At 33.1% G+C, this 16,745-nt stretch overlaps 1 protein-coding gene across 5 annotated transcripts in view; it reads right to left on the bottom strand.

The window, feature by feature from the left end:
• Positions 1–16,745, bottom strand: part of EPHA7 (EPH receptor A7) — a 169,802-nt gene that overhangs the window by 6,214 nt on the left and 146,843 nt on the right. For 2 of the 5 annotated variants that reach the window (XM_077903053.1, XM_077903055.1), the window contains exons 9-15: positions 16,067–16,122; positions 12,059–12,184; positions 11,012–11,197; positions 10,345–10,406; positions 8,208–8,417; positions 7,313–7,462; positions 429–622 (exon numbers count right to left, since the gene is read on the bottom strand). In XM_077903053.1, coding sequence (XP_077759179.1) covers positions 429–622; positions 7,313–7,462; positions 8,208–8,417; positions 10,345–10,406; positions 11,012–11,197; positions 12,059–12,184; positions 16,067–16,122 — 984 coding nt within the window. Of the gene's footprint in view, positions 1–428; positions 623–7,312; positions 7,463–8,207; positions 8,418–10,344; positions 10,407–11,011; positions 11,198–12,058; positions 12,185–12,660; positions 13,489–16,066; positions 16,123–16,745 lie in introns of those variants that run through there. The other 3 variants (XM_077903054.1, XM_077903056.1, XM_077903057.1) reach the window with 2 other exon arrangements.

Below are 16,745 nucleotides of genomic sequence, written 5' to 3'. Positions count from 1 at the left end.
AACTTCCCAGAGTCATTTTATGAAAAGACTCAAAGTAAAGAAAATACAGCATGCAAAAAAGTAAGGCGAGAGAAATAAAGACCCACGTAACAATATTACTGACTTGAAAATGTGAAATGCCACCTAATCACAAAATTCCAGTTTGGAAAGTCTTCTAAAAATGACAGCCAGTGATATCTGCCATAACTTTTAAGAAAAAAAAAAAACAAACAAACAAAAGGCAATAATAATAATAGGTCTCTTTATACACTAATAAGTTAAGGTAAGCCATCTGAAAAAACAAAAACTTCATGAACACAATAAACTTCACATTGATTTATAGTTTAACACAAATGTCAACTTGCCATTGAGTTAGGACTGAGGAGATAAATGATTTAAGTGAGTATTTGAATGACCCCCCAGATTCCCTTCCCATAGGTATTTCTTACCTACTACAAGTTCCCAGGGGTGTTTTCAGACTATTTGGGTTTCGAATCATTTTGTCTAGAATTCCAACTATCTGTTCAAACTTTGGCCTTTCTGCACGTTCCTTTTGCCAACAATCCAGCATCAACTGGTGAAGACCAGCCGGACAGTCCATGGGTGCTGGTAAACGATAACCTTCTTCTATCGCTTTTATAACCTAATAGCCAAAGGGACATTAAAATTATTACTGATTGAGGTTCAATTATAATAAAATGCATTATCTAGTAGGCAAAGTAGTTCATCTAGATAAGAGTGAAGCACACTTTGAGGCTTTGTGAAAGACTTGCTTATTTTATTCCCAAACATCCATGAATGTTAAATATGTAATTACGGGGTGCATGAAGAGCATGACCCCATGACACTTCCTTGATAATTCAGCAATTAGGAGCAGTGATTATAGTCCCCCAGGGTGCAACAGATAGAAAAAAAAAAAAAACTTGTGTCATCCCAGAGATTTCGAAAAGGGAATATTCTCTGATACCATTTTACCTGGATATGGTTGTACGTGTACATATTTATCTATGAATGTCTGAATTCTTCAGGTTGTAAGAGGGCAGTCTAAGTTACCCAGAATTGACCCCCCAAAAGTTTCACTTTTTTGCAGCGTACAAATGACACTTTCAAACAAGATCTCAAAGTACGTGCATATGCTATGATAGACAATATTACCAAGAACACTATTACTTTAAATACTACAGAGCCTATAAAACTTTTGAAATGTACAGTGTTATAAACTACAATGGTATGCCAGAGCAAGTAGTAAACAGGTGGCTCAGTGAAGGTGAATGTACCAATTTCCAAGTTTAGTGACTTCACACTAGCAGAGTGAAATCAGCCCTGGGAAGGGCACAGTGCGGGTTACACCAGGAAATCAGGAAAGGTTAGAAATTAGGGCTCTCCCACTCCGAGTACTGGTTGTTGAACTTTTATGAGCACGTCACTTTCTATTTATATCTAATAACAGTCTAAGACACTGAATCAAGCTTTGAATGTTCATGAAAAGTAAGTCTCCAGAGATATTGGTACACGGCAATCAAAGAGTCTGAAAGCTACTTATTCAGACTTGAGTCTTTTTATTTATATGGAAAGCAAAAATAGATCTTAAAAATCAGAAATTGTTATAAATCTGAGCAGCACAGCAAAATAATTAAGAAGGTAAGCAACACAAATAAGGACTCGTAAAACATTTATGTAATATCAAGGGGGGTTAACAAATCCTTTTTGATACTGACTGACAAATAGCAGTAGAAATGAAAAAAAAAAGGTGACTCTAGAAAGAAACAGAGGTAATCTTGAGTTTCTCAAGAAAATAAAGGCAAATGTAGGCAGACTAAAAGCTGGCTTTAAGAAATGTTGATTAGCTTAATATTTGTAGGGAAACATCTCCCTAAGTGGCTTGTTGACATTCAAGAATAGCATATTAAAATGTAAAAGATTGCAGAACGGGATGAATAAAGTAGCTGGATCAACAATTTTTACAGGAAATTCTTTGTACGAGAAAAGTCAAAAAAGTATACTTTAAGAAAAATCTATGTTTGTATGCAAATTGATACAATTTAAAAGATAAATAAATCAGTTATAGTAATTTTTGAAAAGTATTGTATGATAAAATCCTCAGGTGAAATTCTCCCCTGATTCAGTTTGTATGTCCTCACATCAGTTTACTTGTACTTTGGAAAGCTGGGTTAAGTTATTTAAATAGTGGCTTAAGTTGTGAATAAGCAAAGTTAACGATTTCTAAAAATTTACATATTGAAAATGACCAAATAATAAACAATTGAGAACCATTATTTATGGGGAAAGGAGGGGCTTTCCTTATATTTGTGGTTGCTTGTATTTGAACATAAGCAGTCTCCTTCTGATTTGACAGGACTCCATTCCCATGCTCATAACATTAGTGCAGTCATTATTTTGAACCACCTTCTAATCTATGTCCCTGCTTGTAGTTTGTCTTCAGATGTCCAGAAAGGAACAATGCATGTAGAGCGATCTTTCCTTTTTCCTTGCCCTGTAAATAATCTTTAAGGACGGGAATCTAGGAGTGCCTGGATGGCTCAGTCGATGGAGCATTTGAGCCCCAACAAGGGAGCATTGGGTAGCAATTATTTAAAAATAAAATAAAATGTAAATCTAAACCTTATCATGATTCTCCTGACATTAATACTCTTCAGCAGCTCTCCAAGCCTTCATAAAAATATTTAGAATTCACCATTGAACACAATATATTCTTAAGTCTTTGTCCCAATGAACATAGTACCAGTAAGTGATTCTCACAGGGTTGAGTTAATGAACCCCCTGGAGTTAGTCCTGTTGCATTATAGGAATTTCATGATTCCTATTACTACAGCAGGAAACATTTATCTCAGCACCAAATGAAACTTCTGGCTTTCAAAGATTCAGTGGTTTACACATTTTTAAAGGAACAGCAGCTGAGGATGGCATTTAAAAAAAGAGATGCTTTGGATGGGAAATGGACTTAAGAACTCTAAATTTCCCATTAGCAATCATGCACCTACCTCTAGGAGCACTAGAGATAATTGCCTGGAACCTTCATCTTCTCTAGGACGCAGGTTGGCATAATCCAAGATATACATACCCTTGTAGGGTAAACCTGCTAATGGGTGACGATGAAGGCACAAACCGAATCTAGAGGTTCTGCAGTTTTTGTTTGGTTAGCTGCATTTCATTGCAATTGGGAAAATACAAAGCACTTTCTGCAAATAGTTATACATTCTTGGAAACAACAAGGCACACAGGTAAAGTGGTTGTACCTACGCTTCTTAGAGCATTATGTAATTACTTACAGAATTCATTTAAAACATTTTTTTGTGAAATAACCAGAAACCCCTTGGACAGGGGTTTGCCTATCCAGGTCTGGCCTTAATCTTCTAACAAAAGTCAAAGAAAAAAGAAAAATGTTAAGCAATTTCCAATTCTAGATAGGTCCCAGATTAATAGGAAGTGACTTTTGGTAAATGACATTTATAAAGGGAGCACTTCTTTGGTATATATTGTAAAGAAAAACTTAGACATAAAAACAAAAGTTGCTTGCTGCAAAGTGTTTCAGTATTATTATAGTATGATCTTTGTAATTAAGAGAAAAATGAATACAGAAAGACTCCATGATAATGGGCCTGTAATAACTCAAAATGTGATCTAATGAGACTGACTTTGTTTTTTGTTCATGCTCATTTCCATTCCATTAACCTTACAATAATATATGACCCACATTTTATGCAATTAAATATTTTGGACCCCACATACAGGATGATAGCAAGTTTTGCCAAAAAAATCACAATTTTCTTTCTACCATAATATAAAAAATTCAGTCATAAACCAGTGGCGAATTTTCAAAGGAAAGCTGAAGTGCTCACAATTTATTTTTATTTAAATTTAATTTGCTAACATATAGAGGGCTCACAATTCAACTGAGTACATTTAGCTAAAGTGTATTATATTTTTGAAGTTCTTAAAATGTTTTTAGTGAACCACTTTAAACATTTATCTTTATGTCCCATATCTTATGGAACTTTAGCTGTTCTTATCATCCTTCTGACTATCTACTAGTGGAACTAACAAGCTATTGGTCTAGCTTAAAGTGAGAAGAAATGACTTTATTGAATATATGAACAGAAAAAAAATAATCTATATAAAGAATTTCAAAATCAAAATTACCCTCAAAGAATGAGGGTAAAAGTCTTATTTGAAATATTTAAGACACGGATTTAACTAAAATATAGTTACTAAGAATGCCAAATAAGACCATTTTCAATTTCTGTAATATTTATTATGTTTGACTGAATTTACATACATACAGATTTTTCTTTGAAAGGCCATTACAGAAAAGGCTAAACATCTGCAGATTTTTAATGAAAATTAGAAATTTATTTGGGAAGCTCACTGTCAATTTTATTAGCAAATAACTAAATTTTAACTGCTTCTGTTGCAGTAAAAATTCAAGAAAGTTGTAAGTATGTGAAAATACGGTAAGAATCTGTTCAAGTGTTAATCAAGTGATAACCTGTTTGGATGTGGGTATCATCAGAACACGCATACTATCTTTTCCTGAGTTTTTCTTGCTCACTGCCCTGCCTAGCATGCAAATAAAGCCTTCTGGAAACTATCTGCCTCACTGACTTCTAAAATACCCCTTGTCTGTTCAGAGTGATCACAGAAACCTCCCTTTACTCAGCCTGGAATTTTGTGGACTTGCTTACAAACATAACCATCAATTTACAGTTTGTTTCTCACGGTGTCTTATGAAAAGTCTTAAGATCCAAGGCATTTGAAATTTGAAGGCTTTCTAAAATTCCTGACAAATTCCTAGCTACTAAATTTGAACAATTTAATTAATTCACTTAATAGATCAACCCTGGCTAATTAAAAATAATAATAATATCTAGTTAGATCTGTTGAAAGCAAACTTCCCCAAAAATACAATCTATTCACACATACACAGGATTTCCATATGCATCGAAGGGCTGTCATATCTCTTAAATTTCTCCAGGGAATACTACTCCTACCAGAAACTTCTAGTAAAAAAAACAAACAAACAAACAAAAAAACCAAACAAACAACAAAAAAAAACTTTTATCTAGGTAATTTTTTGCCAGAATGAAATTATTTTGAATTATCCATTTTTCACCATTTGCATTTTGAAACTTAAACATGTAATTGCTCAAATAGCACTTTAACAACATAAGTATAAACTAATGAATATTATTCTATAAGAGGAATATTAATATAAATTTCAGTATAAAAACTGAACTGTGTAGGTAATCTCTTACTATTAATATGTACTTGTGTCTGAATTTTTAAATCAGACTTTCAAAATCACAAAAAAGAAGAAAGATCGTGCTAAGCATTCTAGGTCAGAAGTCAGTGTTATTGAAGACATAATTTCATTTGATCAGCAAAAATATTTATCAATTCATGATATAATAACTATAGATTTTTGACATTTCATTTTCAGGAAAAACAAAAGAATATTTAAGGACTTCTAAAAATTAGAATTGAAGATTTTTTTTCTTATAACCATTTCTATTATCTGATTTTTGGAAGTTAAGTGAACTTTGAATTTAAGTCATTTTATATTCCTGTCATTCCCTTTATGTTTGAATCTGGTACAGAAGGAAGGTGTCAAAAGAAATGAAACTCCACTGAGTGTCTAGGGAATGTAAATATTTCTCTTTCTCTGCCCCAAGGATTTGTTTGCCCACATTTTGACAGTCCATGAAATCTTTGACACTGAGTCCTGTCAAATATTAACAACTTTGCCTCTGCCAAACGGACTCATCATTTAGACTTTATCTTTGAAAAGCAAAAACCAAAACCAAAAAAAAAAAAAAAAAGTTTCATGTCATCTCTCACTTCAAAACACCAAAACATTTAGATGACTTAAAAAGCTCCACCTCTTCAGGCTGTGAACTTCTCAGCCAATTCAGAAATTTGTGGGAAAGTGTCCTGAAAATAACCTTACCAACAAACAATCTGATTTTAGTTGTCAAAAAATAACTGTCTACAAGTTTCAGGAATTTGATATGGTAAATTCTAATAAACAAAACAAAACCCAAATATGGATTTGATATAACAATGCTTATGACCTCTTTTTGAATAAAATAAGTCATTTTTAACCTTACTCACCTTCTTTTGCTGTGCATGTTTATAATACTTCCAGAATTCACTATTCCTTTTTGCTGGTCACATCCTTCTTTTAAATGGCAATATAGACTTTCCTCAAGCACCACTTGTGTCTTTACTCGTAAGGAACATGCATTTGTACCATTTCCAAACTCCTTCATAAAACCTTTGATCAATTTGTCCCAACTTAATCAGCATATCAAATCACTACCAATGTGTACATCTCTGTTGTAGGACAGGGAGTCTATTTGGCTGGTCTCCACACACTTTACTAAGTTTTTGCTCCTGGACTGTTGAATATGCCCCCTTGGAAAATCCTCTCATTAGCTATGACCAAAGTCATCTCCAGATTTCTAGTTCAAATCTAGGGTACTTTCCTAGATTTTATACTTGCTCTACTTTTATCTAAATTTCACTCCTATTTTCAGTAAGTTGAACTATATGAATCTGCCAGTATTTGAAAGTTATTGACCTATACAAATGCTGATTTCATAAGATTCAACCTATGAGAAGCAAATATTCGCTTGCATTTATGCTATATGGTTTTATAAGTGGTCTCTTGCTATGATGTATGACCCTAAGAACTGCCATCACCTTCTTTTCTCAAGGGATAACAATATGTTTTATGCCTTAGTATGTATCAAGATACATATTTAATAAGCACCGAATTTTTAGGAATTTCCAAAAGTACTCCCATGTGATTGCATTCTAAAATAACACAGGAAATACTTACCAATGTTGATCATAATCTCTAGTTTGTCTCATGAAATTAAAATTTAATCAAATCAACCAACAATAGATGGTTTAAACTAGTTTTCTAAGAACATTAAAAGAAAAAGAAAGATAAGCTTCGAAGACAAAACACAGGCCTCCTTCCCCTCCTCTCTGCAAATGATCTTACTCGTGTGACTTTTCCTCTAGAGCTGTGCAAGTACAGTATCATTATCTTTATTAGGAGGACATATCCTTTGCACGCTTCTATTATATCAAGAAGATTAAAAAAAAAAAAGAAAGAGAAAGCAAGTCTTCAAAATGAAATTAACTGAACCACTAATTTACAGTAATTTTTGTGGGAATAACTGAAAACTCAGCAATCATATTTTAAAAATTCTATATGTTTCTTTTTTATGAGCCGTTACCTACATGTTCCAATAACAATGGGTATCAATGTATGAAATCCTTTTTGTTTAAATAATGTAACACCTACATCTTGATTTGACATGTCCCAATAAGGTCTTTCTCCATAAGACATAACTTCCCACATGACTATTCCATAGCTCCATACGTCACTGGCTGATGTGAATTTCCGGTATTGGATGGCTTCAGGTGCTGTCCACCTTACTGGAATTTTTCCGCCCTGTTATAAAAAGATATTGAAATTTTAAATATGCATAATAACTTATAAATCATTTATAGCAAAACTATATAGCTACAGTTAAACATTTGTATATTGGTTAGCAATTCAGCAGTATTGCATCTATCCATCTTAAATCTCTCAAGTGTATTTAAACTTACTAATCTGGTTTTAAAATATCACCACAAGTTTTCATTTTAAAGGCAACTCAATTAATTAATTAATTAATTAATTAATTTTAAGGCAACTCAATTTAATGGACCCTTTGGTGGTCTTAGGGCAAGAGTCTAGTGCAAAGACAATGACAAATCAGGCAGCATAATTATGAAAATGGAATGAAATATGGGGAATTTAAATCCTCACATATTTTCCTTTTTATAATCTCACAAAAGTTATAAGAATTAGCATAGTTCATATTCTTTGAAAATATTTATTGGAAATGGGACTATATTTCTCTCCTGCAATTATGAGAGCTAGCAACTAGATGATATTGCGTAACTGTATATTATATATTGGAACACTTTGATACAGGACAAACATGTTGCTACTCTTATCACACTTCTTCTCTTAGTCTATACATAGAGTGAAAAGCAACAATGATTCTTCCAAAAGGAAAAAAAAAACAGCAACTACAAAAAGCTGAGATCAATTGGTCTCTTTTCTCCTGTTTAGTTTCATGTTAAGTCCTGCCTTCTTGGTAGGAAAATCTTAGGAAGATGAAGAGGTGCAGTAAGAGACTTTTTCTTACAGTTGTTGTATAGACAGCTTCTGGATCGTCCTCTATAACCCGGGACAGGCCGAAATCTGACACTTTACAAACAAGATTGCTGTTGACAAGAATATTGCGAGCTGCAAGGTCCCTGTGAACGTATCCCATATCAGCCAAATATCTCATTCCAGCAGCAATTCCTCTCAGCATTCCTACTAACTGAATGACGGTAAATTGCCCATCGTGTTTCTACAGGAAGACAAGAATAAAAGTCCTTTACTGTACTTTCAAAGGGAAAAAAATGCAGTGAAAACTGTCTGCATGCTAGTCATTTACTATAGTATAATAGGAATTATTAACTAATTTTCTATATAATACAGACTTTTTTTTTATTGGAGTTCAATTTGCCAACATATAGCATAACACCCAGTGCTCATCCCACCAAGTGCCTCCCTCAGTAATACAGACATTTGTAAAAAAAAAAAAAAAACAAAAAAACAAAAACAAAACAGCTGCTGATTCAACTGACCTTCAAAGAATACAAAATAGAGTTTTGGTAATTGTTTAGTTATTTAGATTGATGCCATTTGTATTGATTAAAAATAGCATCAGGTTAGTCAGATCCAACAGTATACAAAGATTTTTGAGGCAAAGATATGGAATGGAATATCTGAAAATTTTATCCCTGACTAGTCAGGGATAATTTTTTTTTTTGCTAAAAAATTATGTAAACAATCCAGAAATATATAAATGGAAAGGAGAAAGTATTTGATTAAAAATGAAGAGACACTAGGAAGTATAAAATGCTTATCCTAGCTGACTTTGTTTTCATTTTATATTTTTTGTTGTTTTGCTGTTGGTGAGAATATTACTTGTAACAAAGATTCTCTAAAACAGATGCACTAGCAAGTGGGATTGAGAGCTCTTTGCAACAAACGGGCCACCATTTATTTTTTTTTTAAAGATTTTATTTATTTATTCATGAGACACACACACACAGTGAGGCAGAGACACAGGCAGAGGGAGAAGCAGGCTCCATGCAGGGAGCCTGATGCAGGATCCTTGGACTGCAGGATCATGCCCTGGGCCAAAGGCAGGCACTAAACGGCTGAGCCACCCAGGCATCCCCCACCATCTATTTCTAAGCTGTTTTTAACTCATAGATTTCTCCTGAACTTACAATTGGATTTTAAATATGATGCATGACAGGGGATCCCTGGGTGGCGCAGCGGTTTGGTGCCTGCCTTTGGCCCAGGGCGCGATCCTGGAGACCCGGGATCGAATCCCACATCGGGCTCCCGGTGCATGGAGCCTGCTTCTCCCTCTGCCTGTGTCTCTGCCTCTCTCTCTCTCTGTGACTATCATAAATAAATTAAAAAAATAAATAAATAAATATGATGCATGACTATACTGGTTTGAGTTAATAAACTTGCTGGGTGATGCTTTATTCCAAAGAATTGATAATTATGTATACCATAAAGATGAGAAAAAAAAAAGTTTCTCTAAATCTTCTGATTGCTTATAAATTTAAGTTGAATGTATCATTCCAGATTACATATGATAAAACTGGAAGTCCTCTTATTCCTCAGACTATTTTCTCCTTGCCATTTGAAAAAAATGTTAACGTGTTTATATATGTAGGAGAAAAGTCTCAGAGCAAAACTGTGTATGTTTGTATATTTAGAATTTACTACAAAAATAACTACATATTATTAATTTTCAAAATGTTAGTGATTCTGCCCTTTACACTCATTGTTCACATTGCAATATGATAGAAATGGTCCCATAGAGCAGAATTGGGATCATCATGCCAGTATTGGATGGTGATCTCAATTTTTAGTCTTCTCTGTACTACTTCTTTGTCCCGAAAAAGTACAATGTTACTCTACAATATATATTCAAAGTAAAGGGCTTCAGGTGGGTATCCTCTGTACTTGAGGGAACATATTAATGAAAACTATTGTTTAAACTACAATGTATCACTTATGTGCTCAAAAAGATTCTAGTTCAATCCAGACTAGGAAACTGATTTTTAACCTATTTTGCTTTTTTAAAAGCAATTTTCTGATCAGTTAAAGTTTATAATGTTTACATTTTATACTATAAAAAAAATCAAACAACTATAGCGGTAGTATGGATTGTATATTTAGAATGAGAAGACGGTTTTGTTACTTACCCTGAGAAATGCATCAAGGGCTCCATTTTCCATGAATTCTATTACTATCATGACTGGTTTCCCTAAAATTAAAAGAAATGCACACACACATATATATATATATATATGTATACATAAGGAAAAAAGCATTGCTTGAGGAACCATAACCTAGACTTCAGGCATATTCCCATTATCACCCTGGATAAAATACATGGTACTCTTCTGAGAGGCTGAATGGGTGAGCTGTGAGTGTTTCTAATGTCCACAGTGCTGCTGCTAAACTCAGCGTCATTTACTGTCTGTTTGGAAGATGCTTATGATTCACAAAATTAAACAACAAAGTCAGTGTGCTCTTCTGATGCCTGCTCTATGAATGAAACTCAAGAGAAAATGACACTTGATATAAAGTATAAAGACTAAAGTGTATCACTTTTATGGATGTTGAAGCTGAATGAAAATATCAGTCGCTCCATCTGTCTATCAGATTTATTCTTTGACTCTCATCCTGTCTTCATTTATACTGATTTTTTTCAGAGGTAGTAACATAAAAGAAGAAGTTAGTCTGTTATATACCAAGAAAAACATTCATTTAGAATATGCAATATGTTCATAACTTGGTTTTTTAACTAGGCACAAAATAACACTAATTTCTGACAGTCCACTTGATAAATGAAAGATCAATATCTACCTCTTGTAACCACCCCTTCCAAATGGACAACATTCGGGTGGTCAAACTGCCCCATGATGCTGGCTTCACATAAAAAGTCTCTCCTTTGTTTTTCTGTGTAACCAACTTTGAGGGTTTTTATGGCTACTGCAACATCTCTTTTCCCTGGAAGTTTCAAACGACCACTGCAGACTTCTCCAAATTCTCCTGAAGTAATAGAACAGGCAGGTGTATTTTAATCTCAAAAATATTTCTTCTCTCGAAGTCAATGCATAATTCTAGAAACAGTTTTAAGGTTTACTAGACTATTTGTTAAACTACTATTTTTCAACTGGATTAGCACAAAGTTTTTATGAAAAAAAAATTTAGATTTGAAATACAGTATATAATGTACATTGGTGACAAAAGCATAAGGTCACATTTGCAAATTCTGAACATGGCTATTGCTTTTACTGTTTGAGAAGGGAATATTTTTTAAAGATTTAAAAGTCTGGAATTCGTGTGTACCATTACTGCTAAATTTAATGGAGTTGGATCCAACATGGATAATTACTATGAAAATATGTTGTATACATAGGAAATAATATTCCTTGTAAATACGTCACATATATTAATTTTCTGCATGGAATTAAATGGCTGATACCTACAAATACATGAAAAAAAGATAAAATTAAAGCCTGGCAAGAAGACGGTAAATCAAGTAAGAGGAAATGTATATTCCAGCAAAATCCAGCAATATTAAGAAATTTAATATTAATTAAAATAAAATACTAAGTCATTTCCTAAACAACGTTCCAGAACTATTATGAAGTAGCTTCCAGTAGAATGATATGTTAAAAATCCAACAGAAGACAAAATACACAGATTCTCTGTGCCACATGCTTCTTTTTCACTTTTTTTTTTTTTTCTTGAGCTCTCATAAACAAGTACAGCCTCATTGCTTCCAACAGTTCAGGTAAATGCAAAAGTTCTATACTTGAGGTATAATTATTTGCCTGTCATTATGATGTATGACTTTCGATCCTGGCTAAATGGAACAGCTGAACAAGGAAGCTACAACAGCCTTACCTGCACCAATCACACGCTCAATTTTAATACAGGAGGCATCTAGCTCCTTGGCGAATTGATGGACAGCTCTATTTGGGTCCTCATAGGTTTCAGGGTCAATGTAGGTTTTGGTGCCTGGAAATTTAACTGTAATGATGTAAGAAAGCATGACTGTGATGAAGCAAAGCACTTATTGTGCAGTCAGCCCAGGAATTTCATTATGCAGAGTGCTCCTTGGAACAGTGAACTTGCTTCCACATCACCTGATTCACAGCAGTTTCAACAGACTACTTCAGTCTGTTGGCGTATAGGTATTATCTGCAAGCTTCTATAGGTAACATAGGATCCAGCTCATAGGTTACTAACTGAATTGCTTTTCCAGTAAATCAACAAAAGACATCACCAAAATTCTCTGACATGACTCTTATCAGAGTGGAGGTTTAATTAAATTCACTGCTATCATGGCATAGTTCAAGCCATATTGAGGTTTGTAATGGACTTGGAAACACATTTGTAAATCTATCAGTCAGTCAATCAATCAAATTAATACACTGGGAAAAGAAGACATTTCATTTACAGGTAGCCTACTACACTGACAGCAATATTAAAAACATTTAGACATCTTACTTATTCTTTTGATTTATTTTCTTAAAGACCAACCACCGTTGACAAATACATAAAATTAGTACAAGATGTGAGGGACTGCTATCACAGAATCAGAGAGAAATCTACTAAAGACACAGTTTCATCTTCACCTTGAAGGGCAGTAGAGGCCAGATACAAAATGCAGAGTAAAGTTAGAAAATTTACAATATTCCTGGGATCTGCTAACCATGTATGACAGCAATTTGAAAAGGAATGGTTTATATGAACTTTCAATTATAAGGCTCTGGAAAGAGGTAGCCAATATGCCTCAGAAAAGGTAGTCAAAATTCAAACAACATAGAATCATCTTAAAAGTTAAAATTCGTCTTAAAATGCACCCAGAAGCATGCAGGTAACAGATAATGCTATGTCAACTTTAAATCAAATTTAATTACAATAATGTATTCCAAATCTAATCATTTGGTTAAAGACAAAGATAAGATAGATAGGCATATATTTGGTTATATTAATGCAATAAAAAGAATTACACTATATCCTCAAAAAAACTTTATTGTTTTTAACAAAGCCACTGAACAATCTTTTCATTAAATCTTACTATTTTGAGAACAATATATTTCTTTATGTATTACACTGCAGCCTAACTGTGCTTATGTCATTACATTAACTTAAAATTATATTTTAAAAATAAACACATAACAAACAAAAAGAAGCAGAATGTCTAAAGAAAATGGGATTTAAAAATCTTGATTTATTCTGTTGTAGTTGATTGTTTATCCAAAATTGATTGTCTTAAACAATTATTGTTGCAGTTTATAAAACTGACAGATGCTCATTTGTTACTAAAGCTGAACATGAAAAAAAAAAACACAAGAAGAAAAGAGAGAGGGGATAGAAAGAGAAAAGATAGAAGAAGGAGTACAGGGAAGAGGGGGAAAGAGAAAAAGAGAGAAGGGAAGAAAACAATAGGTTAACCTCCTAGATTGGCAGGCAGATGGAGAATGAGCCATCTTCTCCCTTTTTATTCTTTCTTTCTTTCTTTCACTTTTTTTTTTTTTTTGGTTTTGTTTTGTGATAAGGGAGCTAGATTGGAGGTAACCTTCTGCATCTCAAATGGGTCTCTGATGGTTCTTTATTCAAGCTGTCATAAAACATTTTGACAGGCCAGAGCAATTTTGGCATAAAAACATGAAATACTGCCCAGCTTGGATTCAAAGACATTGTTAGAAGAAATGGTAGGAGGAAACAAAATGTAAATTGGAATTGCTTCACTAAACTTCTCCATTGTGTTTATATCTTTAAATGTAGCATTTGGGGCCATGGAGAGTTGAGGGCGCCTGATACAAATGACTGGACATTCTATTAAATTCAGTGCTCTAAAAGCTAGTTAAATGGTTGCTTTCATGTTCCTGTAAAAATTCAATCTGGTGTCTTAGCACCTAAGAAAATTGTCTGTATACTAACGAAATAAAAGGACACTGACTTGTAAATAGCTGGTGACCATAGCTTTGTGCTTTACGTATTTTAGATACAGCTATAAAATCAAATAAAATGCCTGGTTCTCATCAAATGACAAGAAAGGATATCTTTGTAAAAAAGGTGATTCTAAAATATCCAGGATTTACCAGGAGGGGATATTGTGAAGTGCACTTTGGTTTTTCATTACTCATCTAAAAATGGATGTTCCGAAGTAAGGAAAACATTAACATAATTTCTGAATTTGTGGTTTGTTGCTTCTCTTAATTTAAGAGTATGAGCTTTTTTGTGTTTTAATATCTCATTTACATTTCTCACAAGTGTTAAATATCTTAAAACCACCATTCATATTTTGCTCTAGAGATGAAAACTGTTTTTATATAGTAAGTTTATCTTGTCTATGTCAGCAAGTAAAACATGCGGCTCTATTTTTTTCTGATTACAAACTTGATGTCAAATGTAAAAGAAGCAAATGGCATCAAAATATTAAAACTAAGTGATGACAATTTAGCATAAGGGTATACAACATGTTTTAGATAAGCCATGTTCAATTTACTTTCTGCATTAACCTGAAAGCTAAAAGCAAATAAGCTAAAAGGTATTTGATAATTTGGGGATATCTCAGATATGCTCAATAACGGAAAGAAAAGTGACATACTGATGAAGGTAAAATTAAATGACTCTGTCATAAAATTATTCACAAATGGGTAGAATTGGGCATTTTCGGAACTGTAGGTTACTCTTCAATATACATTTTAAACTAGATATAAAAGTTTAGGCATTCAGGTTTCAATCTGCTCCTTTCTGTTGGGGAAGTGTTACAAATAATTCATGTTGTGAAAGAGAAAAAAATGTAACCTCCATTTTTTCTGTGTATCTCTATAAACTGCCTATGGCACTCTCATCACTGATAATAGTAATGATAATAACAGTGCGCACAATTTGTGTCTTTAACCCACACATTTTCTTGATTGATGTTTATACATTTTTGTGACTTTAGAATGGGTACATGGCAGTATCTTTTTAGATACTGACAAAGTAATTTGATAAATGACACGATAATTGATGTAATTCTTAGGCCAATTTATCTATCCATGAGAAATTTTAGTAAAGATTATACTACCAAGAAAAATAATAAATGCATTTTTCTTTTAATATTTTCAAGGATTAAGAGTAAAAACAATAGGTTTGGATAAGAACATCATTAATTGTCTGAACTAAAATCATATGATTGTGAATTTTTACTTTGGCTACATGAACTAATAGCATTTATTTGCATAGCTCTCATTTTTTACTTGCCATCCACATTGCAATAGGAATAAGATTAACGCAGATGGGCATCTGTTTTGTTGGGTTTCTGAAGATCTCATCAAAATATGATTTCTATAATCAACTTTTAAGAGTCAGGTAACCCAAATCCTCAGAAAAACACTGGAAAATTGAATCCCATTATTATGTAATTTATATCTGGGGCAATATCTGTCTGACAGACAATGTATGGTAGCTGAAGAGAAAAGGCTCCATAGCTTTGTCTTTCGTGGTAGCATCACCCACTGGGTGGGAAATCAAGGGTCTACCCTTCTAATTCCAAATGGATTCCTTAGCTAGAACATGGGCCATACAATACTTAATGGAGTATTGTTACAATGGTATGAAACACTTGGACATATTTTGCAAAAAGAAAAATTGTCACATAAAAGTAGCTAAATATCCTGCAGGAATATTAAAATCTCTTGTGAGAGATTACATTTCTCAATCTATTTTATGATTTTAAAATTCACATCATATGATTTTCATTCTAAATGTCTTGTTCAAATGCTTTAAAGCAACATTTGAGCTCATTACATACTCTGAAGCATGAGACATTAGGAATTTATTCATGCCAATACTAACAACCAGGTGTCTGCATTAATTGGGGTACATAATAATAAAGAAAAGCCAAACACTTACAATGAAAGTAAAGCTCTTCATCCCCTTCTTGGTCAGCTTTGCTATAACCACAGTGCCTAGAAAAAAATCAGATTTGTGATGATCCCAATCAATGATCCTACTTTATATATTTAAAATTCAGTACAACATACCTTAATTCTTTAACAACATGCTAGTTAGAGCAATAAACAAAATACAGAAACTTCCTGTCCATAGTTATGGACTCATTAATAATAATATATTAACTTATATGATTAAAAAACATACAGAATATAAAATCTTTGTGTGAAACAATATAGAAGGAACATACTTCATAGATTTAGATTTATCAGTAAGTGAATAGTTGCTCATACTTTTTTCTGAAAAACAACAATGACAACAACGGATTTTAAATGGTCTCCACAGACCAGTAAGTAAAAGCATACATTTTCCACCAGCTATCTCCTATATTTATTATGAAAACCTAACTAAAAGTAACCAATAAAAATGCATCCAATAGAAATTACAATATTCATTGCTCTTAAATGAAAGGCAGTGAATTATTAAGCTCACATTGTATTTTGACCTTGGGAGAAGTGAAAATTATTGACCTTTAATATTTTATATCAGACAAAGAGCGTTTGCACTTACTTTCTAACATTCTAATACACTAAATAGTAAGTAATAGGCTGACATAATCCTGAAAAATCAATACATTCTG

The sequence above is a fragment of the Canis aureus genome, chromosome 7, assembly GCF_053574225.1.
Source record: "Canis aureus isolate CA01 chromosome 7, VMU_Caureus_v.1.0, whole genome shotgun sequence".
In the NCBI taxonomy this organism is placed as follows: Eukaryota; Metazoa; Chordata; class Mammalia; order Carnivora; family Canidae; genus Canis; species Canis aureus.
This window is presented reverse-complemented; position numbering and strand designations above follow the sequence as displayed.